This window comes from Somniosus microcephalus, chromosome 30, assembly GCF_052327205.1.
Source record: "Somniosus microcephalus isolate GS21.2 chromosome 30, FLI_Smic_1.0, whole genome shotgun sequence".
In the NCBI taxonomy this organism is placed as follows: domain Eukaryota; kingdom Metazoa; phylum Chordata; class Chondrichthyes; order Squaliformes; family Somniosidae; genus Somniosus; species Somniosus microcephalus.
Genome location: NC_141016.1, coordinates 4,676,092 through 4,702,523, shown reverse-complemented (window position 1 = coordinate 4,702,523; position 26,432 = coordinate 4,676,092). Strand labels below are relative to the sequence as shown.

The 26,432-nt window shown below is 47.7% G+C and overlaps 1 protein-coding gene across 1 annotated transcript in view; it reads right to left on the bottom strand.

The window, feature by feature from the left end:
- Window positions 1-9,254: 9,254 nt before the first annotated feature.
- LOC147097867 (protransforming growth factor alpha-like) overlaps window positions 9,255-26,432 on the bottom strand; it is a 54,638-nt gene continuing 37,460 nt past the window's right edge. The window contains exons 3-6 of the mRNA XM_085970906.1: window positions 18,171-18,288; window positions 12,594-12,743; window positions 10,296-10,399; window positions 9,255-9,674 (exon numbers count right to left, since the gene is read on the bottom strand). Of these exons, the coding sequence (XP_085827032.1) occupies window positions 9,667-9,674; window positions 10,296-10,399; window positions 12,594-12,743; window positions 18,171-18,288 (380 nt within the window). The 3' untranslated portion in view covers window positions 9,255-9,666. The remainder of the gene's footprint in view (window positions 9,675-10,295; window positions 10,400-12,593; window positions 12,744-18,170; window positions 18,289-26,432) is intronic.

Genomic DNA, 26,432 nt, shown 5'->3' with positions numbered 1-26,432 from the left:
TAATTGCTCCACCATTGGCGGCCGTGCCTTCAGCTGCCTGGGTGCTAAAATCTGGAATTCCCTCCCTAAACCTCTCCGCCTCTCTTTCCTCCTTTAAGACGCTCCTTAAAATCTACCTCTTTGACCAAGTTTTTGCTCATCGCTACATAAACGTAAGCTGTTGTTGTTGTGTCTGTGTCATGCAAAACTTAAAGAATTCACCAGAGTCTGGTACAATCTGGCTGGGCCTGTGCACCTCACTTCCTGCATATTAATGTCGAATAATGTCACCGAGTGGCAGCATGTCGATGTGAAATAGAAGGTGGGTAAAGGATAGATCCAGAGGGAATGGTGCGGGGGCGGGAAGAGAAGCCATTGCAGGTGATTCTCTGAGTATGACTGGATAGGTAGGAATGGAACCAGGAGAGGGCAGTCCCACCCAGCTGGACACCCAATGGCCGAGAGGTGTTGCAGGCTCCCTGGGTCTTGGGTAAGATGGGTTCATTGCGTGGTTGGCACCATGGAAGAGCCAAGTGACATGAATCAACTGAGCAGCCTGTGGGTGGCGCTGCGCAGGGAGAGTATAAATACCCGGGCACGGGCCCAGCTTGTGCAGGACATTCTTAACAGGAACTAGTGAAGGACACAACTAGACCTCCATGTTGTAAAACAGTTGATTAAAGCTTTGTTTAACGCTTAGACCAAGTGCCTAGTAGTTTTCTTATGTCACCAAGGTTTAAAAGTGGCATATTGATGGAACTGGTTGCATTCATTTGCCGAACGTCATCAAGTCAATTCCTATCGTTCCTCTCACTTACAAATAACACAGGCTCCAGGAGAGATTGAACCACAAAAGCTTACTGCACAGGAGGAGGCTCAATCATGCCTGCGTTATCCCTTTGCTACAACTTATACAGTCAGATGTTGCCCTCCTTCATGCCTTTGTTATCTCCAGACTCAACTATTCCATTGCCCTCCTGACCAGCTTCTGCAAACTGAAGCTCATCCAAAACTCTGCTGTCCATATACTAATGGGCACCCCTTCTCTCATCACCCACTGTGCTCACTGACCTACATTGGCACCCGGTCCTCAAATTTAAAATTCTCATCATGGTGTTCAAATCCCTCCATGGCCTCGCCTCTCCCTGTCTCTGTAACCTCCTCCAGCCCTACAAACCTCCGAGATCTCTGCGTCCATCCTGTCCTCTTGAGCATCCCCGATCTCCATTGCTCCACCATTGGCGGCCGTGCCTTCAGCTGCCTGGGCCCTAAGCTCTGGAATTCCCTCCCTAAACCTCTCCACCTCTCTCTCCTCCTTTAAGACGCTCCTTAAAACCGACCTCTTTGACCGTCACCTGTCCTAGTACAGGTTGACTATCCCTTATCCGAAAACCTTGGGACCAGCTGTGTTTCGGTTTTCGGAAATTTTCGGATTTCAGAAGGTATTATTTCAGACTGGGAAACTCTGAACATTAAATTAATTTGGTAATTAGTATTTGTATTTAATATAAATTTTAAAAGTTCAGGCTACCTCTTGCGACTGTTCCGTGTCTCATTCCCCTTCCTGCTTCTCTGAATTCCTTGACTTAGTGGGGGTCTGTGGTTCGACTGCCACCGCCAGTTGTGGGAAAGCCAGATATCGGCTGACTCCTACGCTAAGCTGGCCCGCAAATCAGGTCAGGGGGGGAGAAAAGAATATTGGACGGGCCGCTGCAGCTATCGGACGGGCCGCTGTATTGTTGGGTTCACTCTCCCGGTACCTCCTTCACACTGCCCGGCTCGGCCTGCAATCTCCTACCCAGGAGGGAACTCTGTGACCCTCTGCCCTGCTCACAGGGAAAGGCAGAGCTCCCTCAGTCACACTTAACATCGAGAGCGAAGGCCGGCGTGTCGACAATCTGCAGGAATTCTTGTTCTGGGCCCCGGAGGACCACTCCTGCCATGTTTTACGCCACTCGGGTCATGTCGTGCGCACGACATACGCTGAACGAAAAAACTTTCGGTTTTCAGAGGTTTTCGGTTTTCGGAAGTTCGGATAAAGGATAGTCTACCTGTATCACCTTATGCGGCTCGTTATCAAATTTTGTTTGATAATCACCCCTGTGAAGCGCCTTGGGATGTTTTACTACATTAAAGGTGTTATATAAATGTTGACCTCATTTCCCTATTCACCTGATCAAAACCTTTCATAATTTTGAAGAGTTTTACTCCTCATTTCTCTGATCCATTGGAAGTCTCTGTGTTAGAGTTAAGGTTGCTTTTTTTGAATGATGCTGGCTTATAATTAAAGAGAAGCCAATCACTTAGGCTTGTCGTGCATTTGGTTTTTCCTCTGATCCTTTTGCTTAAGAATTTGTGGTCCCAACATGGAGCTATACCTGCTGAAAGCACATCGCAACTTCGGGAGCGCACACCCCACGATTCCCCTAATATTAAAATTCAGTTTTTCGTGAATGAAAGGTTATGTTCTATCAATGCCAGTACCATCGCCAGATTCCCCACCATCAACGTCCGGAGGGGGGTCACCATTGACCAGATACTCAACTGGACCAGCCACATAAATGTCTTGACCAATAGAGCTCGTCAGAGGCTGGGTATTCTGCGGCAAGTGACTCAGCTCTCGGCTTCCCAAAGCCTCTCCACCGCCGACAAGGCACAAGTCAGGACTGTGATGGAATGCTCTCCACTCGTTGGGTTGGATTTTCATTCAGAAGTCGGGTAGGAGGCGGGACTACAACTTTCGGGGTTGTAGTCCCGCCTCCATCGAGATGTGGCCAATCCATGCGATTTTAATTTGATTGACCTTGTTGAGCCCGCCCAGCGGGCTCAGCAGGCCAATTAAGGGCCACCCAGCAACAGGTGACGTCACAGACTGAAATTTCATCTGTCAAGAGGTTTTGACAGATGAAATATCAGTGTTTCACAGCTGTTTGAAGCTGTCAAACACTGACAGTCTTACTTCTAACCTGAGTCCTTCTACACAGACTCAGTTAGGAATCTCTCCTGCACAGAAAGCTGCAGGCTGTCACTTTTGACAGTTCTCAGCCATTCTGCTTTCTGTGCCGGTGAGATGAGGGACACCCGAGAGCTAAAGGAAGGAAGGCTGAAAAGGTAAGAAAAGGTAATTTAAACTTCTTTAAACGCTTTAGACACACCAAACACACTGACCTTTGCACTCATGCACACATCACTCACCTGAACACCGACATCTCGAACCCAAGTCCTTCAACCCGACGGCCCGCCTCCTCTAACTTGGCGTGGTTTGGAGCCGTTGGGAATCCCACACTTCAGCAATAAAAATAGGGATTAGGCTAAAAACTGCCTGTTAATTACCTGTTAACAGGCAGTTAATTGGCACTAATCCCTTCCCGCCTCGGGTAGGCAGGTCCCAGTGCGGGGCGGGTACCCGCCTCCTTTGAAACTGGCATGGAGGCGGGTTGGGGGCGGGAAGGGGTCGGGACCCCTGATTTTGGGATTTTAACCCCCCGCACGCCTCCAATCCCGACTCCACGACCCAGTGAAAATCCTGCCCGTTGAGTTCAAGCTCTGCTCCAAGTCTGGAGCACCTAATCTTGGCTAACACTTCAGTGCAGTAGAAACATAAAGCACAGGCGGCCATTCGGCCCATCGTGCCTGTGCCGGCTCTTTGCAAGAGCTATCCAATTAGTCCCGCTCCCCCTGCTCTTCCCCATAGCTCTGTCATTTTTTCCTCTTCAAGTATTTCTCCAATTCCCTTTTGGAAGTTACTATTGAATCTGCTTCCACTGCCCTTTCAGGCAGCGCATTCCAGATCATAAGCGCTCGCTGTGTAAAAAAAAATTCTCCTCATCTCCCCTCTGGTTCCTTGGCCAATTACCTTAAATCTGTGTCACGAAAGTAAAAGCCCATGGGATCCAGGGCAAAGTGGCAAGTTGGATCCAAAATTGGCTCCATTTAAAGAACCAAGGATCCCGTATGCTTTTTTAACAGTCCGATCAGTACTGAAGGAATGCCACATTGTTGGTGGTGTTTGCCTAGTCAGATGGATATAAATGATCCTGTGGTACTCTCTGAATGCCCTGGACAACATTTCTCTCTCAATTCACCAAAACACAACTCATTTATGGGATCTTGTTGTGTGCAAATGCTACTGTTGCGTACAGTGGCTGCAATTCATTGGCTGCGGGATGTCCTCAAGGTGCCGGGCAAAACAAAGTCAAGCTCATTATTGTTCCTCAGACGTTGTTCAATACTGCCGGCAGAACATCAACAGAGGGACTGAGAGCTCAGCAGTAACTCACTGCCCTGGAATTATTGTCGGGAAAAAAACTACCCAATGAGTTGTGTAATGGAAGTCCAGCCCCACTCAGTACAACATTCCAGCTGTTAGTGGGAAGCAGAGTTCAAGGTTGCAATGAGTTGTCCAGTTTGGAAAATCAGGAGTTGGTTGCTTACTGTTGCCGATTCATGATGAGTTATATAAAGCACCCACAAGTGGTACAGTAGTGTGGTGGCTATATTACTGGTTTATGTTACTAGTAATCCGGAGAACATCAGTTCAGATCCCACCATCGTGGTTTGAGAATTTAAATTCTGTTTAAAAAAAAGTCTGGAAATAAAAATCTGGTGTCAGTAACAGTGACTGTTTATCTATTAAATGCTTTAGAAATACATTAAGAGCAAGAGGATAACTAAAGTAAGAGTCGGGCCTATTAGGGACCATAAAGGTAACCTGTGTGTGAAAGCGGAAGACATGGGTATGGATCTTAATAAATATTTTGTGTCTATTTTCACAAAAGAGAGGGACGATGCAGACATTGCAAACAGGGAGGAGGAGTGTGAAATATTAGATGAAATACACATAGTGAAAGAGGAAGTATTAAGGGGTTTAGCATCTTTGAAAGTGGATAAATCCCCAGGCCCGGATGAAATGTATCCCAGACTGTTAAGAGAAGTAAGAGAGGAAATAGCAGAGGCTCTGACCATCATTTCCCAATCCTCTCTGGCAACAGGTGTGGTGCCAGAGGACTGGAGGACTGCTAACGTGGTACCGTTGTTTAAAAAGGGAGAAAGGGATAGACCGAGTAATTACAGGCCAGTCAGCCGAACCTCGGTGGTGGTAAAATTATTGGAAAAAATTCTGAAGGGCAGGATAAATCTTCATTTAGAAAGACACTAATTAATCAGTCAGCATGGATTTGTTAAGGGAAGGTCATGTCTGATAAACTTGATTGAATTTTTTGAGGAGGTAACAAGGAGGGTCGATGAGGGTAGTGCATTTGATGTAGTCTATATGGATTTTAGCAAGGCTTTTGATAAGGTCCCACATGGCAGGCTGGTCACGAAAGTAAAAGCCCATGGGATCCAAGGCAAAGTGGCAAGTTGGATCCAAAATTGGCTCAGAGGCAGGAAACAAAGGGTAATGGTGGAAGGGTGTTTTTGTGACTGGAAGGCTGTTTCCAGTGGGGTTCCACAGGGCTCAGTACTGGGTCCTTTGCTTTTTGTGGTATATATCAATGATTTGGACTTGAATGTAGGAAGTATGATTAAGAAGTTTGCAGATGATACAAAAATTGGGCGTGTGGTTGATAATGAAGAAGAAAGCTGCAGACTGCAGGAAGATATCAATGGACTGGTCAGGTGGGCAGAACAGTGGCAAATGGAATTCAATCTGTAGAAGTGTGAGGTAATGTATTTGGGGAGGGCTAACAAGGAAAGGGAATACACAATAAATGGTAGGACACCGAGAAGTGCAGAAGATCAGAGGGACCTTGGAGTGCATGTCCACAGATCCCTGAAGGTAGCAGGACAGGTAGATATGCACTTGAAGTGTCGTAACCTACAAGGCTACGGACCAAGTGCTGGAAAGTGGGATTAGGGTGGATAGCTCTTTGTCGGCCGGCATGGACAAGATGGGTCGAATGGCCTCCTTCTGTGCTGTAAATTTCTATGCTTCTATGATGAAAACCCAACTGGTCCATTAATGTCCTTTGGGGAAGGAAATCTGCCGTCCCTACCCGGTCTGGGCCGAGAGGCGAGTCCAGTCACCACACCAACCTGGTTGACACTTAACTGCTCCCTGAAGTGGCCCAGCAAGACCCTCAGTCGTATCAAACCCACTATCAGTGGCTCAAGACCACGGCGGCCCACCACCATCTTCTCAGGGCATCTAGGAATGGGCAGCAAATGGTGGGTTTGCCAGTGACGCCCACATCCCGTTAGAATTTTTAAAAGAAGATGGGCGAGCCATAAGCTGCAGTTTACTCATGGATTGTAAAAGGACACACCGGGTTTATGGCAGAGTGGGATCAGACAGGAAGGACGTCAGGATTTGCAGCTGATGTTACTTGTTGCAACGTATAATATTTCACAAGACAGATGAGCCAGATTCATTGAATATGGATAATTGGGAATCAAATGCAAGATATATTTCCTCTATAGTTTAAAATTAAGCAGAGAACAAGGTAGTTGCACGGTTAATCGATCTGCTAACTTCATATATGGAAAGTTAGCCCTTCACAAACTTACCCGTAAAGTGAATTACTTTCAAAATGGGTTTAACAGAATAGAATTGACATTTTCATTAATCCAGTGATGCTGGGTTTGATCTAATATGAACTCTGCTGATTTGATCACACTATTTAGCGTCAGATATCCTTATCGTGCCTCATTTTAATCAAATGTAATAAATAATTCAAAGCATTACTAAGATAATCTAGTTGTCAAACCAGAAAGATTTGGGCCTAGAAATTCAGTTGTTTGCACCAGCCGCTAGCGCCTTAGGAGGAGGAGATGTGGGGCGCTAGGCGGCTAGCGGCCGGGCGCAGCGCGATCTGCGCCTCTCCCCAACTTCAGTAAAGATTTAGCGGCGGCGCAAAGCCTTTGCGCGCGCTCAGCTGCGCGCGCAGATCCTGACGTCATTTCATCGTGCAACGCCCTTTGTGCGCCCCAAACCGGAAATTCAGTGGCGCCGGCCTATTGTGCGCCTGGCGCCCCTAGCGACTGGTAGAGGGGAACGGTTCCCAGTCGCTGCGGGGCGCGGGAGGCGCAAATTAAAGGGCACTCCTCCTGCAGTAGAAATGGCAGCCATTTTGCAACACTCCTTCTTTGTGAGAGACGGATCTTTGCAGAGAGACAAAGGTAGAGAGCTTTGTGGTTTGGCTCAACACTCGCACAGGTACTTGTGGCTTCAGGCCACAGCTTTGCACTTGTCTTTAACTTCAGAGCCATAGCATTGATTGGAAACATATAATGGGGGCTGCAATGGGTGCAAACGTTGGCCTTCTCCATAGTCCTGGGCGTTGTACAGATCAAGCAGCAGTGGTCAGGCCTTGCTTCAGGGCTGCAGTGTGCAGGGCGTGGCAGGCAAACAAATCCACCCTCCCCCTTTAAGAGCTCACCGGCGCCAGAGTGTCTGCCGTCAATCAGCAACTCGCCGAACCTGCGCTGTGCCCGCCCTCGGGGGTATCGCCCCGGGCCGCCGGCTTAGCGCCTAATGATAGTCGTGCATCGCCTGTTTTAGCGCAGCAGCAACCTCTTGGGGCGATGCCACTGAATATCGGCGAAGGTGGCACGAAGTTGCGCCGGGCGCAAACTTTAGCGGCCGCCCGGCTGTAGCACCCCAAACGTGGCTATACTGAATTTCTAGGCCTTGTTTTTTTAAACTAGAATCTTTTAAGAAGAGAAAATCATCTCATTTTAACTGTTTAGTATTGGGTGAAAATAGTTCATTTATGACAGCTTGTAACAGACAGTTGAATCGCTTACAGCCCCACAACCCTCCGAGATCTCTGTGCTCCTCCTTACCTTCAGTTGATGGCCGCTGCTTGGTGTTCAAATCCCTCCATGGTCCTCACCTCTCCCTACCTCCGTAACCTCCTCCAGCCCTACAATCCTCCCTACCTCCGTAACCTCCTCCAGCCCTACAATCCTCCCTATCTCTGTAACCTCCTCCAGCCCTACACCCCTCCCTACCTCCGTAACCTCCTCCAGCCCTACAATCCTCCCTATCTCTGTAACCTCCTCCAGCCCTACACCCCTCCCTATCTCTGTAACCTCCTCCAGCCCCACAACCCTCCCTACCTCCGTAACCTCCTCCAGCCCCACAACCCTCCCTATCTCTGTACCCTCCTCCAGCCCCACAAACCCTCTGAGATCTCTGTAACCTCCTCCAGCCCGACAACCCTCCGGAGATCTCTGTAACCTCCTCCAGCCCTACAACCCTCCCCATCTCTGTAACCTCCTCCAGCTCTACACTCCTCCCTATCTCTGTAACCTCCTCCAGCCCTACAACCACTCCCTATCTCTGTAACCTCCTCCAGCCCTACAACCACTCCCTATCTCTGTAAACTACTCCAGCACCACACCCCTCCCTAGCTCTGTAACCTCCTCCAGCCCTACAACCCTCCCTATCTCTGTAACCTCCTCCAGCCCCACACCCCTCCCTATCTCCGTAACCTCCTCCAGCCCCACAACCCTCCGAGATCTCTGTGCTCCTCCAATTCTGCCCTCTTGAGCAGCCCCCGATTTCCACCGCTCCACCATTGGCGGCCGTGCCTTCAGCTGCCTGGGCCCCGAGCTCTGGAATTCCCTCCCTAAACCTCTCCGCCTCTCTCTCTCCTTTAAGACGCTCCTTAAAGCCGACCTCTTCGACCTCAAGCTTTTGGTCACCGGTCATAATATCTCCTTATGCGACTCGGTGTCAAATTTTGTCTGATTTACGATCCTGTGAAGCGCCGTGGGAGGTTTCACTACATTAAGAAGGCGTTGTGTAAATACATGTTGTTGTTATCGGAGACCTGAATCCCTCTACTGCCTTCTCCCTCCCAAGCCCTTTCAGCAGACGTAAAATGATACCGCTCCCCGAAGCAATTACCTCATGTCCTCTGTGAGCAGGTGACCAGTCATGTGACTAACATTCCTAGACAGGAAGTGGTGTTGGTGTAAAGAAAGAAAGAAAGACTTGCATTTCTATAGCGCCTTCCACGACCACCGGAAGTCTCAAAGCGCTTTACAGCCAATGAAATACTTGTTTTTTTGAAGTGCAGTCACTGTTGTAATGTAGGGAAACGCCAATTTGTGCACAGCAAGATCCCACAAACAGCAAAGAGATAACGACCAGATCATCTGTTTCTTAGTGATGGTGGTTGAGGGATAGCTCGTTCAAAGAGCTGGCACAGCCACGATGGACAGAACGGCCTCTTTCTGTGCAGTATGGGAAGTATTCATCCAATTCCCTTTTAAATATCTGACCCTACTGCATTTCCTGACTTGACACCATGTGACAGATACATATATATAAAAAAAAAGTTTTATTTTCATGTGTAAGAAGTTTTAAATAGTTTCACATATAATTTGAGTTCATTTCTGGTCCTTAAATAATCAAACGATCCCACAGCTATTTTTCAATAGTTGTCGGTTACATTCTGTAATTTTTGAAGAGGTGATAGTCTTCTTCACTGCGTTAACTTCAACATCTCTATAAATTAAGGGATAAGATAAACAAAAAAACAAAACCAAAATGGAAGTCCCACATAATACAAAATATTTTCTTTCAGGCTCCTCAGCAGACGTGGTGTTTCTACCAGGAGGTGAGGTCGCCGCAGACGTGGCAGGAATGTGAAGGTCAGGTGCCCGTTACTGTGTTGTGGCAGTGCAGAGATGGGTGGAGGTCAGAAGTGGCCAGCACTTGGCAGATCGCACCATGTCTCACACCCCTGTCCGGAACGGAAGCGCAAAAAGAAAAAAAAGAGTTGTTAAAAACAGACATCGCCGTCGGGAACACAACCTCAAAGTTCAAGCTCGTTATGTTAAAAAGACAGACTTGCATTTCTATAGCACCTCTCATGTCCCAAAGCGCTTCACAGCCAATTAACTCCTTTTGAAGTGTGGTCACTGTTGTAATGCAAGAAACGCGGCAGACAATTCGTGCACAGCAAGCTCCCACAAACAGCACTGTGATCGTGACCTGATAATGTTTTTTTTAAAAAGTGATGTGGGTTTTGCAATAAATATTAGCCAGAACAATCTTGGAGGGCTCCCTTCTTTACTACAAAATAGTGCCGTGGGATCTTTTACATCCACACGAGAGGTCAGATGGGGGTCTCGGTTTAACGTCTCATCCGAAAGGCGCAGTGCAGAACTCCCTCAGTACTGGCTCTCCATTGTCAGCCTGCATTTTGTGCCCAAGTCTCTGGAGTGGGACTTGAACCCACAACCTTCTGACTCCGAGGCCCGGGGGGGCGGTGGGGGGGGGAACACTGCCCACTGAGCCATGGCTATTGGCAACCGTGTTAACTGAGTTACTCAGCACCCTCATTTCTCGGTTGTTCCCTTGCCTGTGTCTCCGTGACTGTCAGGGGGTCCACTCTTCAGCAGGCTCGCTTCGGGTCTGGCGAGCATCCTTCTGCACAGTTCACACTTCTTTCGCTTTCGACAGCAACTGCCAGAGAGAGAGAAAAGCAAAGAGGACGGTTAGTAATATCAGGAGTAATGTGAATGTCACTAAAAGAGGCTTGCGTAACCTTGAGATGGAGACGGTTAAGGGGTGATTTGTTTGAGGTTTTTAGGATTTTGATAGGGTAGAGAGAGAAAACTTTTTCTGCTGATGGAGGAGTCCAAGACAAGGGGGACATCACCTTCAAATCAGAGCCAGGCCGTTCAGGAGAGAAGTTTGGAAATGCTTCTTCATGCAAAGTGTGAAACTCTCTCCCACAAGAAGCACTGGATGCTAGCTCAATTAATCATTTTAGATTTGAGATCGGTAGGTTTTTGCTAGGCTAAGGGTATTAAAGGATATGAAGTCAAAGCAGCTGGATAGAGTTAAGATCCAGATCAGCCATGATCTCATTGAATGGCGGAACAGGCTCGAGGGGCTGAATGGCCTCCTCCTGTTCCTATGAACTGTTTCGGCGTGTAGCTTTGACTTTCCTCTTTTTAACTCCAAACTCGCTGCCCCTTGAATTTCTCCTGTCTTAGTTGGCATCATTGAACTCAAATCTGCACTAACTAACACCAGGGTTGAGGGGCTTCAGTGATGTGGAGAGACTGGAGAAGCTGGGAACTGTTCTCCTTAGAGCAGAGAAGGTTAAGGGGAGATTTAATAGAGGTGTTCAAAATGATATGGGGATTTGATAGAGTAGATTGGGAGAATCTCCACTTTGGTTTCAACTGGGAGGGTCGGTAACCAGAGGACACGGATTTAAGATAATTGGCAAAAGCAGAGGGGAGATGAGGAGACAATTTTTTACGCAGCGAGTTGTTGTGATCTGGAACGCGCTGCCTGAAAGGGCGATGGAAGCAGATTCAATAGTAATTTTCAAAAGGGGAATTGGATAAATACTTGAAAAGGAAAAATTTGCAGGTCTATGGGGAAAGAGCGGGGGAGTGGGACTAATTGGAGAGCTCTTTCAAAGAGCTGGCACAGGCACGATGGGCCGAATGGCCTCCTTCTGTGCTGTAAGATTCTATGAACCAGGTTCGTTTAGCAAAAGGCACAGACCTTCATTTCGGAAGGAGTCTAAATCCTGGTTGACAGAACCTTTGGTGGATGCAAATGCCCAGGACCACTGCTCGAGTGGAGGAGAAACGCCAACATGGGATGCTTGCGACCAAATGTTTCTGTACTTTACTGTCTATCTTATCCTCTTTAATTGTACTTGAAATGTTGCCCAAAGCCATTAGCGCTGGCGGCCGTGCCTTCCGCTGCCGAGACCCTAAGCTCTGGAATTCCCTCCCTAAACCTCTCCGCCTCGCTACCTCTCTCTCCTCCTTTGAGACGCTCCTTTAAACCTACCTCTCTGACCAAGATGTCCTAATATCTCCTTGTATGGCTCGATTTTTGTCTGATCACGCTCCCGTGCCGCGCCTTGGGATGTTTTCACTGCGTCAAAGGCGCTATATAAAGGCAAGTTGTTGTTGGGCAGGGAGGGGGGAACATGATTGCCATGTGGTCAACTCTTCAACACGTTTCTGAGAAACAGATTTACCAGTTTGCAAACCTGTGGCACACACAGAGGGCTGGGTTCAGGGGCGACTCTGTGGTCTGGGGGCCCTCGCAATGAGCGCACCCGGGGGAGGTGCATCTTGGGAGGTTATGGGCAGTTCACTCCGTTTAATGGATTGAAAATCACGGGCCGTGTGGCCTCAACATGGGAGGTTTAGTCCCTGCAAACATCTCTCCACTGCATTGCAGTCGTTTTCTTTATACCCAATTGTTCGCCACATTTGAGAGGAGAGAAAGAGAAAGAAAGAGAGAGGGAGAAAGAGAGAAAGAAATGAATGAACTTGCATTTCTATCACATCTTTCACAACCTCAGGACATCCGAAAGTGCTTCACAGCCGGGGCTGATTGCCACGTTTCCTACATTACAACTGTGACTCCACTTGAAAAGTTCGTCATTGGCTGTAAAGCGCTTCAAGGTGCCCTGAGGTGGTGAAAGGCACTGTAGGAATTCAAGTTTCTTCCTTCAATGAAAGGTTTAGTGAAGCCAGCTTGTTTTTTTTTAAATCACACAATCCAGCTCGCTCAGTTTTGAAAAATCACGGTAAAGATTTGACCAAGAACCCATCCCATGTCATTTCCCCCTCCTCCTCCCCCCCGCCACAGCCACCCTCTTACTGGAGATGGAACGTACTGTAGTAAGACGCAAGCAGCAATCAGGAGGACGGAGACGATTACGGACACCACAACTAACGTCGCGATTGCTTGTTGCTTCTGCTTGATAGCCACCACCGCGAGAAGATCGGCGTGCTCACATCGTATTCCGATAAAGCCGGGGTGACAGCTGCAAAACAACATCTGATTTGTGAAAGACACTCTCAGAATCATAGAATCTTACAGAACAGAAGGAGGCCATTCGGCCCATCATGCCACTGCTGGCTCTTTGAAAGAGCTCTCCAATTAGTCCCACTGCCCCCGGCTCTTTCCCCATAGCCCTGTAAATGTTTCCTTTTCAAATATATTTCCAATTCCCTTTTGAAAGTTACTATTGAATCTGCTTCCACCGCCCTTTCAGGCAGCGCATTCCAGATCACAACAACTCGCTGCGTTAAAAAAAACCTTATCTCCCCTTTTGCCAATGACCTTAAATCTGTGTCCTCTGGTTACCGACCCTCCTGCCACTGGAAACAGTTTCTCCTGATTTACTCGATCAAAATCCCTCATAATTTTGAACATCTCTATTAAATCTCCCCTTAACCATCTCTGCTCTCAGGAGAACAATCCCAGCTTCGCCAGTCTCTCCACATAACAGATGTCTCTCCTCCCTGGTATCATTCTGGTAAATCTCCTCTGCACCCTCGACAAGGCCTGGACATCCTTCCTAAAGTGTGGTGCCCAGAATTGAATGCACAACCCCCAAGCTCCTCGAGTCTCTCCACATTTAATTCCCGTTCAGTTTTTGTTCAGGTGCCGGATCATTCACAGTACAGGAAACTCTCGATTTACCGGCACCGAAATAACCGGAAATCTCTGTTAACCGGCAAAATTCAGGAGTAGGTTCAGGTAAGTTTTACAGGAAACTTTTTTTTATCCGGCACGGATGGGACTGACGTGGTGCCGGTTCATCAAAAATTCCGGATAACCGAACGCTACAGTAAAAGATAGGGAGAGCTGACAGCTCCGTATAAAGCAACAAACCCTGTTGCTTAGCAACAAGTGTAGAACAATGGCCACAAGTTCCAAGCGTCTCTGTAGCTTAGCAACAGCTGCAGCCACACCCTTGCACAGCAACAGATGGAGGAAGGCAAATACAACATGAAAACCTACTCCTGAATTTTGCCGGTTAACCGAGATTTCCGGTTATTTAGGTGCCGGTAAATCGAAAGTTTCCTGTAGTTCATATTAGTGGCCGTTCCTGGATCTGTGGCCGTGTAACCGGGGTTCCTGCACATGTTGCTATGCAACAGGGACGCTTGGTCTGTGGCCGGGGTTCCTGCACCTGTTGCTATGCAACAGGGACGCCTAGATCTGTGGCCGTGTACGGGGCTCTCGTACCTTAGTAAGTATACCTCTCTGTAATCCGGACTTTTTGATAAACCGGCACCACGCCGGTCCCGGATAAAAAAAGTTTCCTGTAATAGGGGAGGATTGATTGAGTGTAACTTGCTCGGAGCAATTGCTGAGAATTCTTCACATCGCACTATAGCGAGCCAACAGAACCACAGTTAAAGTGATCTGACTGAAGGGTTGTGCTCCAATAGTACAGTGCGTGACCCATCACCTCTGGTCCAGACACAATAGCACATCGAAGCCAACTATATCGTAACTCCTCGTGAAAAGAAAAATCAATTGATGGGCACAACTGGAGACAGGGATTGATCTCTACAAATGCTTCCTCTACTGGGTAAAGACAATCCAATACAGGAAATGAAACTGCGTTATTAACCCCTATTTATTTGTTTAAAAGCTGAGAGACTAGTAAATGTTGGTATGCAGAGTGATTTGCATTTTCTTGTACAGAGAGTTAACATGCAGGTACAGCAAGCAATTAGGAAGGTAAATGGTATGTTAACCTTTATTGCAAGGGGGTTACGAACATACGTACATACGAATTAGGAGCAGGAGTCGGCCACTTGAGCCTACTCCGCCATTCAATAAGATCATGGCTGATCCAATTACTCCACATGCCCGCCTACCCCTGATAAACCTTTCACCCCCTTGCTTGTCAAGAATCTATCTACCTCTGCCTTAAAAGTATTCAAAGACTCTGCTTCCACCGCCCTCTGAGGAAGAGAGTGCCAAAGACTCATGACCCTTTGTAAGAAAACATTTCTCCTCATCTCTGTCTTAAATGGGTGACCCCTTATTTTTAAACGGTGACCCCTAGTTCTAGATTCACCCACAAGAGGAAACATCCTCTCCACATCCACCCTGTCCAGACCCCTCAGGATCTTATATCTTTCAATCAAGTCACCTCTTACTCTTCTAAACTCCAGCGGATACAAGCCTAGCCTGTCCAACCTTTCCTCATAAGACAACCCGCCCATTCCAGGTATTAGTCTCGTAATCCTTCTCTGAACTGCTTCCAACGCATTTACATCCTTCCTTAAATAAGGAGACCAATACTGTACACAGTACTCCAGGTGTGGTCTCACCACTGCCCTGTATAACTGAAGCATAACCTCCCTACTTTTGTATTCAATTCCCCTCGCAATAAACAATAACATTGTTGGAGTATCAGAGTAAGGAAGTCTTGCTGCAATTATATAGGACGTTGGTGAGACCACACCTGGAGTATGGTGTACAGTTCTGGTCTCCGCACCTAAGGAAGGATATCATTTCCTTAGAGGGGGTGCAGCAAAGGTTCACTGGATTGATTCCTGGGATGAGAGGGTTGTCCTATGAGGATGGATTGAGTAGACTGGGTCTATACTCTCTGGAGTTTAGAAGGATGAGTTGAAACGTATAACATTCTTAGAGGGCTTGACAGGGTCGATGCTGAGAGGCTAATGCTCAGTTGCTGAGTATATTCAAGACAGAGATCGACAGATTTTTGGATATTAATGGAATCAAGGGATATGGGGATAGTGCAGGAAGGTGGAGTTGAGGTCGATGATCAGCCATGATCTTATTGAATGGCGGAGCAGGCTCGAGGGGCTGAATGGCCGACTCCTGCTCCTAGTTCTTATGTTTCCCCTGGTTGGAGAGTCTAGAACCAGGGGTCACAGTCTCAGGATAAGTGGTCGGCCATTTAGGACTGAGATGAGGAGGAATTTCTTCACACAGAGGGTGGTGAATCTTTGGAATTCTCTGCCCCAGAGGGCTGTGGAGGCTCAGTCGTTGAGTATATTCAAGACAGAGATCGATAGATTTTTGGATACTAAGGGAATTAAGGGATATGGGGATCGGGCGGGAAAGTGGAATTGAGGTCGCTTATCAGCCATGATCTTATTAAATGACGGAGCAGGCTTGAGGGGCCGAATGGCCGACTCCTGCTCCTAATTCTTATGTTCTTAAGAAGATCAGTAGATTGATGCAATCCATTGTCATTCAGAGAGTGGAAGGTCTTCATTTTAAACTCCAGTAACATTAAAAGGCATGACGGTGGATAGGCAATGGCTAACATTTAAGGAACGAAAGCATGAATTGCAACAGTTATACAATCCTTTCTGGCGCAAAAACACAAAAGGAAAAGCGGCCCAACCATGGCTAACAAAAGAAATTAAGGACAGTATTAGATCCAAAGAGGAGTCATATAAAGTTGCCAGAAAAAGTAGCAAGCCTGAGGATTGGGAGCAGTTTAGAGTTCAGCAAAAAAGGACCAAGAGATTGATTAAGAGGGGAAAAATAGAGTATGAGAGTAAACTTGCAAGGAACATAAAAGTGGACTGTAAAAGCTTCTACAAGTATGTAAAAAGAAAAAGATTAATGAAGACAAATGTAGGTCCCTTACAGTCAGAAACGGGTGAATTTATAATGGGGAACAAAGAAATGGTGGAGCAATTAAACAAATACTTTGGTTCTGTCTTCACGAAGAGGACACAAATAACTTCTCAGAAATGCGAGAAAACCAAGGGTCTAGTGAGAAGGAGGAATTAAAGGAAATTAGTATTAGTAAAAAAATAGTGCTGGAGAAATTAATGGGACTGAAAGCCGATAAATCCCCAGGGCCTGATAATCTGCATCCCAGAGTACTAAAAGAGGTAGCCATGGAAATAGTGGATGTATTGGTTGTCATCTTCCAAAATTCTATAGATTATGGAACAGTTCCTGCAGATTGGAGGGTGGCAAATGTAACCCCACTATTTAAAAAAGGAGGGAGAGAGAAAACAGGGAACTACAGACCGGTTAGCCTAACATCAGTAGTAGGGAAAATGCTAGAGTCTATTATAAAGGATGTGATAACAGGACACTTAGAAAATATCAATGGGATTAGACAAAGTCAACATGGATTTATGAAAGGGAAATTGTGTTTGACAAACCTACTGGAGTTTTTTGAGGATGTAACTGGTAGAATAGATAAGGGAGAACCAGTGGATGTGGTGTATTTGGATTTTCAGAAGGCCTTTGATAAAGTCCCACATAAGAGGTTAGTGTGCAAAATTCAAGCACATGGGATTGGGGGTAATATACTGGCATGGATTGAAAATTGGTTAACAGACAGGAAACAGAGAGTAGGAATAAATGGGTCTTTTTCAGGGTGGCAGGCGGTGACTAGTGGGGTACCGCAGGGATCAGTGCTTGGGCCCCAGCTATTCACAATATATATCAATGATTTGGATGAGGGAACCAAATGTAATATTTCCAAGTTTGCTGACGACACAAAACTAGGTGGGATTGAGAGTTGTGAGGAGGATGCAAAGAGGTTTCAAGGCGATTTAGACAAGTTGAGTGAGTGGGCAAATACATGGCAGATGCAGTATAATGTGGATAAATGTGAAGTTATCTACTTCAGTAGGAAAAACAGAAAGGTAGAGTATTATTTAAATGGTGATAGATTGGGAAATGCTGATGTACAAAGGGACCTGGGTGTCCTTGTACACCAGTCACTGAAAGCAAACATGCAGGTGCAGCAAGCAGTTAGGAAGGCAAATGGTATGTTGGCCTTCATTGCAAGAGGATTTGGGAATAGGAGCAAGGATGTGTTACTACAGTTGTACAGGGCCTTGGTGAGACCACACCTGGAGTACTATGTGCAGTTTTGGTCTCCTTACCTAAGAAAGGATATACTTGCCATAGAGGGAGTGCAGCGAAGGTTCACCAGGCTGATTCCTGGGATGGCAGGACTGTCGTATGAGGAGAGATTGGGTCAACTGGGCCTGTATTCACTAGAGTTTAGAAGAATGAGAGGGGATCTCATTAAAACATAAAATTCTGACAGGACTAGACAAACTGGATGCAGGGAGGATGTTTCCCCTGGCTGGGAGGGTCTAGAACGAGGGGTCACAGTCTCAGGATACGGGGTAGGACATTTAGGACTGAGAGGAGGAGAAATTTCTTCACTCAGAGGGTGGTGAACCTGTGGAATTCTCTACCACAGAAGGCTGTGGAGGCCAAGTCACTGAATATATTTAAGAAGGAGATAGATAGATTTCTAGACACAAAAAGCATCAAGGGGTATGGGGAGAGAGCGGGAATATGGTATTGAGATAGAGGATCAGCCATGATCATACTGAATGGCCGACCCCTGCTCCTATTTTTCTATGTTTCTAACACTTCAAAGATGGGCTAGTACGTTTACCGAAGTATTTGCCTGAGCAAAGCAACTTACATGCAGGCTGCAGTAGAGTCTTGCACCAAGAACCGGCACGTTCCATGAAAACAGAAGTGTCTGTGACTGTCTTTGCAATCATCAAAATGTGATCGTACAGCAGCTGCAACCGGGGGACCTAGAGAGAGAGAGAGAGCAAGGACAAGGAGCATTTCAGCACGTGTACCAATTACCTTTGCACTCAGAAGCTACGTGAAAGCTGATTAATTTGTGTCCCATTCTTCAGTTCCGCGTTACTTCTTCCTCACGCTTTTGTTTGGTCAGTGCACGAGGTTTGAGAGGCATCAGCTTGGCGGCACTCTGAGTCAGAAGGTTCAAGCCCCACTCCAGGACCTGAGCACAGATTCTCGGTGGACTCTTAAACACGGAGCCGAGGGAGACTTCAGTGGCGGAGGTGCCGTCGTTCGGATAAACTCCCACATACAGCAAAGAAAGTTTTTATTAGTCATGTGGGCGTCGCTGGCAAGGCCAGCATTTATTGCCCAACCCTACTTGCCCTCAAGAAGGTGGTGGTGAGCCACCTTCTTGAACCGCTGCAGTCCGTGTGTTGAAGGTCCTCCCACAATGATTTTGTCGTAGCAGTTTGGTACATACTCGGCCATTTCAGAGGGCAGTTAAGAGTCAACCACATTGCTGTGGGTCTGGAGTCACATATAGGCCAGACCGGGTAAGGATGGCAGATTTCCTTCCCTACAGGACATTAGTGAACCAGATGGGTTTTTACAACAATCCAGTAGTTTCATGGTCACCATTACTGATACTAGCTCTTTAATTCCAGATTTATTTAATTAACTGAATTTAAATTCCCCAGCTGCTGTGCTGGGATTTGAACTCACGTCTCTGGATCATTAGACCAGGTCTCTGGATTACTAGTCCAGTAACATAACCACTGTGCTACCGTGCCCGTAAGAAATAAATGATCAGATCATCTGTTTTAGATGTGGGTTGAGGGATAGGTATTGGCCAGGACACTGGGGAGAACTACCCTGCCCTTCTTCACATAGTGCCATGGGATCTTTTACATCTAGTTGAGAGAGCAGACGGGGCCTCGGATTAACGTCTGAACCAAAAGACGGCACCTCTGACAGTGCAGCACTCCCTCAGTACTGCCCCTCCGACAGTGCGGCGCTCCCTCAGTACTGCCCCTCCGACAGTGCGGCGCTCCCTCAGTACTGCCCCTCCGGCAGTGCGGCGCTCCCTCAGTACTGCCCCTCCGACAGTGCAGCACTCCCTCAGTACTGCCCCTCCGACAGTGCAGCACTCCCTCAGTACTGCCCCTCCGACAGTGCAGCGCCCCCTCAATACTGCCCCTCCAACAGTGCGGCGCTCCCTCAGTACTGCCCCTCCAACAGTGCAGCGCTCCCTCAATACTGCCCCTCCGACAGTGTGGCGCTCCCTCAATACTGCCCTTCCGACAGTGCAGCGCTCCCTCAATACTGCCCCTCCGACAGTGCGGCGCTCCCTCAGTACTGCCCCTCCGACAGTGCGGCGCTCCCTCAGTACTGCCCCTCCGACAGTGCAGCACTCCCTCAGTACTGCCCCTCCGACAGTGCAGCGCCCCCTCAATACTGCCCCTCCGACAGTGCGGCGCTCCCTCAGTACTGCCCCTCCAACAGTGCAGCGCTCCCTCAATACTGCCCCTCCGACAGTGCGGCGCTCCCTCAATACTGCCCTTCCGACAGTGCAGCGCTCCCTCAATACTGCCCCTCCGACAGTGCGGCGCTCCCTCAGTACTGCCCCTCCGACAATGCGGCGCTCCCTCAGTACTGCTCCTCCGACAGTGCAGCGCTCCCTCAGTACTGCCCCTCCGACAGTGCAGCACTCCCTCAGTACTGCCCCTCCGACAGTGCAGCGCTCCCTCAGTACTGCCCCTCCGACAGTGCAGCGCTCCCTCAGTACTGCCCCTCCGACAGTGCAGCGCTCCCTCAGTACTGCCCCTCCGACAGTGCAGCGCTCCCTCAGTACTACACTGGGAGTGTCAGCCTAGATTTTTGTGCTCAAGTCTCTGGAGTGGGACCTGAACCCACAACCTTCTGACTCAGAGGCGAGAGTGTGACCCACTGCATGATTTTAACAATCGGGCTGCCTTAAGTCAGAGGCTGCCTTTGCTGTGAAGGTGTGTCTGTGCCGTTCCTTTCCAACTTAAAAACTTCCTCTCTCGTGCATCACCCGTATCTTGCTCAACCAGCTCCGGGTGCAGTGAAGCTCAGGGTGCCGTGAGATGTTAACATTATAAAAAGGCGTCAAGTATCACTCAAGGAGATCTGACACTTGCTTATATGCCTTTTGAACTGTGCAAAGATACGACAGTACTGTACAGTGATGTACAGTGGCATCATTGTGTTTAGTGAAGAGGAGTGCTTTTTATTGTCATGAATAAGACATACGACCTGGCAACAGCTGCTCAGGTAGGTGTCTGTTCTGATGAAACATCTCTCGGCTGCCTGAGCTCTGGTCCTGGACTGTTTGATCAGTCAGTCGCTGGCTCCGTTCCAACAGGTTCGCCAAAGCCACAAACCTTTCAAGTTTTACAGAGTTTTCACTGCCTGCGTCACGGTCTCAGTCAAAAGGGCTTGTGCGCGTCCAGCGAGGGGAAGGACGAGGCGCATCGATCCTCCGCCCCGCTTCACCTAGACCGCATCCGCCACGCCTGGAACTCAGCGGAGAGACACACTGCAGCCCCACAGTCGAGTGTGTGTCAGATTTCCTTTGATCTCCTCGATAAAATAACAAAAAGACTCGCATTTCTCCAGCGCCTTTCACCACCTCAGGATGTCGCAAAGCGCTTCACAGACAATGAAGTATTTGTTTTGAAGTGTAGTCATTGTTGTAATGCAGGAAACGCGGCAGCCAATTTGCGCACAGCAAGCTCCCACAAACAGCAATGTGATAATGACCAGATCATCTGTTTTTAGTGATGTTGGTTGAGGGATTAAATATTGGCCCCAGGACCCCGGGGAGAACTCCCCCCAGCTCTTCCCCCAATAGTGTCGTGGGATCCTTTAAGTCCGCCTCCGAGACGGGGCCTCGGTTTAACGTCTCATCCGAGAGACGGCACCTCCGACAGTGCAGCACTACTAAAGGATCTGCATCTTCAGCAGAGAAACAATACTAGAGACGGGGGGGTGGGGGCAGGGGTTAAATTCTAACCTAAGTCGCCCAGCGGGAACGGAGCAGGTTGGAGTCGGACACCCGTTTTACACCCTGCCTGGTTTTACACCTCATTAGGTTAAACCCTGAGGTGTTGGTGCTGGCTGTCGGTCGAAGATCCGACGTGAACTCCTACCCAACTACAAACTGATGCAGTTCAATGCGATTATTAAAAGCTCATTTTGGTAGCCCTCCCTTAACCCCTTTATCACGTTTTTCCCCCAAGTTTCAGTTGACGTAAAGTGCACGCCCTCCTCATTCCCCCCACCCCAATCATTTCATCGGCATATAGCAACCTTAGGAACAGGAGGAGGCCATTCAGCCCCTCGAGCCTGCTCCACCATTCAATCACATCACGGCTGATCTGTACCTCAACTCCCTCTACCCGCCTTTGCTCTATATCCCTTGATACCGTTACCCAACAAAAATCTATCGATCTCAGTCTTGCAAATTTCAATTGACCCCCAACATCCACAGCCTTTTGAGGGAGAGTGCTCCCGATTTCCACCACCCTTTGTGTGAAGAAGTGCTTCCTGACATCACCCCTGAACGGCCTGGCTCTAATTTTAAGATTATGCCCCCCTTGTTCCCAATTCATCCACCAGAGGAGATAGTTTCTCTGTATCTACCCTCTCGAATCCGTTTAACATTTTAAACACCTCGATGAGATCACAGCCCTCAATCTTCAAAACTCAAGGGAATACAAGCCCAGTGTGTGCAACCTGTCCTCGCAATTCAACCACCAGAGTCCCAGGCCCATGGAGGGGAATAACAACAGAAAATGCTGGAAAAACTCAGCAGGCCAGGCAGAGAGAAACAAAGTCAACGTTTCAGGTCGAAACCCTTCGTCAGGACTGAGAAAAAAAGCAGGTAATGAAACAGATTAAAAAGCAAGTTTCGGGGCTGGGAAATGGGGGAGGGGATGAAAGAACAAAAGGGAAGGACTGTGGGGGGTGAAGAGACATTAAGAGATATTCAAGGCGAGACGAGATGGTAACAGGACAGGTAAAGAATCAAAGGATGGCTCAAGATTCTGGAGAACCTGCGCTGCCCTCCTTCCAAGGTTTCATACAGAGCTCGTCATCGGAGTTTAGAATTTCACCCCACCTCATTCCCTTTTTTACTGTGCTGTTGTTTGCAATGATGGCTTTGGGGAAAAGCGATTTTAACTTGAGAAATGTTTAGTCATCTGGTTCAAGAGAGCAAGCAAACAGGAAAAAAAAACGTCTGGACCCTTTCCAAGTCCGAGAATACGTCAATCAGAGAAACTGCTTTGTGTCCCAATCTGCCTCAGGAGAGTCTTGTATAATGGAATAAAGAACATGATGAGACAGAATACACGGAAACAATACCACTGATGGTGCGCAGAAGGATATAATGTCCAGTGGCTCAAAGGATTATGTTTGTATCCAGCTACGAATTTCCTCCTAATCCTCATAACCAGCAGGTTACTTTTTTCATGTTGTTTGACAACTAATGTCACAAACCCACAAAGAGTTTCCCCACTTTCTACCAATCGTGCCTCACTCGCATTACACCCGCACCTTTTTCTTTTTGAAGTTCTTTTCAAGAGACAAGGATTAAAAAGTTGAAATAACAACAGGAAACGCTGGAAAAACTCAGCAGGCCAGGCAGCATCGGTGGAGAGAGAAACAGCGTTAACGTTTCAGGTCGAAGACCTTTCATCAGAACTGGAAAAAAAGCAGGAAATGGAAAGCAAGTTTAGGGGCTGGTAAAAGGGGGAGGGGATGAAAGAACAAAAGGGAAGGTCAGTGATCGGATAGAAAGAGGGAGAGATTGGGAGACATTGAGAGACATTAAGAGATATCCAAGGCAAGGGGAGATGGAAATGGGGCAGGTAAAAAAGTTGAACTCGTTCAAGATTTGGTGTCTGTTATAAAAAGAGGTCCAGTTTAGCAGAAAGGTTTCAATTCTGTCCGAACAGGTGATCAATAGCTGAGCTTAACGAAAGGGATTACATCGAGTTTTACAGCACAGAAACAGGCCAGTCGACCCAACTGCTCTGTGCCGGTGTTTCTGCTCCACACGAGCCTCCTCCCGCCCCTCTTCATCTCACCCTATCAGCGTATCCTTCTATTCCCTTCTCCCTCATATGTTTATCTAGCTTTCCCTTAAATGCGTCTCTGCTATTTGCCTCAACCTGTGGTAGCGAGTTCCACATTCTTATCATTATCTTGAGTGAAGAAGTTTCTCCTGAATTTCCGATTCAGTGACTATCTTATATTTGTGACACTGCACGCTGCCCCGAGTGGAAACACCGTCACATTTTAAAGACCTCCATCAGACACCTCTCAGTCTGATCTTTTCTAGAGAAAAAAGAGGCCCAGCCATGATAATCAGCTCTAGTATCATTTTTGTAAATCTTATTTGCACCTTTTTCCAGTGTTTCTATATCCTTTTTGTAATATAGAGCCAGACTGTGCACAGTATGCTAGGCTGTTCAGAATAGGGATGGTCTGCAGATAGATAACCAGGTGCACGAATAGGTAAGTAGGTCGATGGGTGTTATTTTTGTATCTTCACATTCTTCTCTTTGAGAGGACAGTGTGACGCAATGGGAGGACTCGCCTGCTGATTAACAGTGTGTCAGGCCTAGACATGAACGCTCCTTCCATATCCCCGTCGATGGGGAGGTTAGTCCCATACTAACGGCAGGGTTTTATGGGCTCCCACAGCCCCTTCGATGAGAGGGAGCCACCCACCCCCACCGAATGCGAGAATCCCACTGGATGTCAACCCAGAATTCCGAGCCGAGCTCCAGTCTCTTCCGGAGCAGGAATCGAACCCAGAACCCTTCTGACTCAGGGGATGGCGTGCTATCACTAAACCAGAGGCTCGCACAGACAGTCACAGACAGACAGTCACAGACAGACAGTCACAGACAGACGGATTCTGGCCAAGGTGATCAGGAATTGTTGGAAAGATAGAAAGTGAATGACATTCAGATTCACGGCCAGCCGCAAAAGCTCTCCTTTGAAGTTTCATTTGCAATGACTGGTATTATCTGAATTTTAAGAATAGGTGGAATTTGAAAATGGAGCAAATTCAGGACATTACTCTGAATCTAAATTGCTACAGTTCAGTTTACTTTAGACAGCTCGCAGTCCAAGGGAAGACTGCGAAGAGACAAAAATAACACCATCTATTTACCTACGCACCTATGTACATACCTGTCCATCTGTTTACCTGTCCGTCCATCCCTCTGTCCGTCCATCCCTCTGTCTATCTATCCTTCTATCTACAGACTGTTCCTATTCTGAACAGCTCTTTATACTGTGCACAGTCCTAGTCTCAGGGCTGAGCTCGATAGATTTTTGGACTCTTGGGGAATCGAGGGATATGGGGATCGGGTGGGAAAGTGGAGATGATGTGGAAGATCAGCCATGGTCTTACTGAATGACAGAGCAGGCTCGAGGGGCCGAATGGCCGACTCCTGCTCCTAATTCTTATGTTCTACATATTTCAAGAAGGATATAGAAGCACTGGAGAAAGTGTAAAAAAGATTTACAAGGATGATACCAAAACTGAAAAGGTACAACAATCAGCAAGAAAGAAACTCTACCAGCCCAATGTGAAGGTATCATGTAATCAGACAGCATTTATATAGCGCCTTTGGCATCAAGGTGGCCATTCAGCCCATCGTGCCTGTGCCAGCATTAGCTCGTCAACTGAACGATCAAATCCCATTTGCCTGCCCATCCCTTTATCCTCTTCAAATACTTATCCAATTGCCTTTTAGATGATGCTCAGGGTCGAGACCGTGGTTGGCAGGGATCACACTTTATAAAAATACCTCTGGCTGTCTCAGAGCTGCAATCTCATGCTTGGAGTTTCTCGAGAAGTTTTCTGATTGTGTGTTGGGCGGACTCCAAGTCGGTTGTGCAGAGTCTCTCACTTTCCATCCATTTTCCGCCAAAAGATTATCAGGCTACTGTTTGCTGGGCTGTGTAAAGTTATACTTGGTTCATATAATGGAATGGAGATCTGAATAGACGGCAGGGAAAGACACACTCTACCCATTGTTGGCTGCTGATTCCAAATCCTCTCTCTATTCACATCTCCTCAGGATGTTCGGCCTGGAAACGTTTCCCTGTCGTCTCCCCCCGCCCTCCCCGGGCGATCCATTGGCCCACTTCAGGTTAGTCCCCATCAACCCAAACTCCAACAGGCAGGGGGGTGGAGGGGGAAATCGCTGGGCACTTACAGCTTTCCAAAAGAGGTGCTCACTGTAGCGTCGCACCTCCAGGGCACCGATTGCAAAACGTACATCTAGAATCAATCAGTGTGTGACCTCTTGGGTTTGGGTTCGGACGGAGATAAGCAGGCCAAAAGAAAATAAAAAGGCCAATACAATCGAATGAGCGGCACAGTGCCCACCGCAACTACTGTCCAGCTCAGGGGCGGGCAATCAACGGCGGCCATGCCAGCGATGCCCACATTCCGAGAGTGAACCCAAGTTGAGAATTGAGTGGAGCGCCGGGTACCGAATGCGCAAGCTTTTAAAGTCCCAGATTTCATCATTTCTTCCCAATATATATTAATGATCTAGATGAGGGAACTAGGTGTAATATCTCCAAGTTTGCAGACGACACAAAGCTGGGTGGGCATGTGTGCTGTGAGGAGGATGCCGAGAAACTCCAGTATGATTTGGACAGGTTGGGTGATTGGGCAGATGCATGGCAGATGCAGTATAATGTGGATAAATGTGAGGTTATCCACCTTGGTGGCAAAAACAGGAAGGCAGATTATTATCTGAATGGCAATAGATTGGGAGAAGGGGAAGTGCAACGAGACCTGGGTGTCCTTGTGCACCAGTCGCTGAAGGTAAGCATGCAGGTGCAGCAGGCGGTTAAGAAGGCAAATGGTATGCTGACCTTCGTATCGAGAGGGTTCGAGTACAGGAACAAGGATGTCTTGCTGCAGTTGTACAGGGCCTTGGTGAGACCATACCTTGAGTATTGTGTGCAGTTTTGGTCGCCTTATCTGAGGAAGGATGTTCTTGCCATGGAGGGAGTGCAGCGAAGATTCACCAGACTGATACCTGGGATGGCAGGAATGATGTATGAGGAGAGATTGGGTCGATTGGGCTTA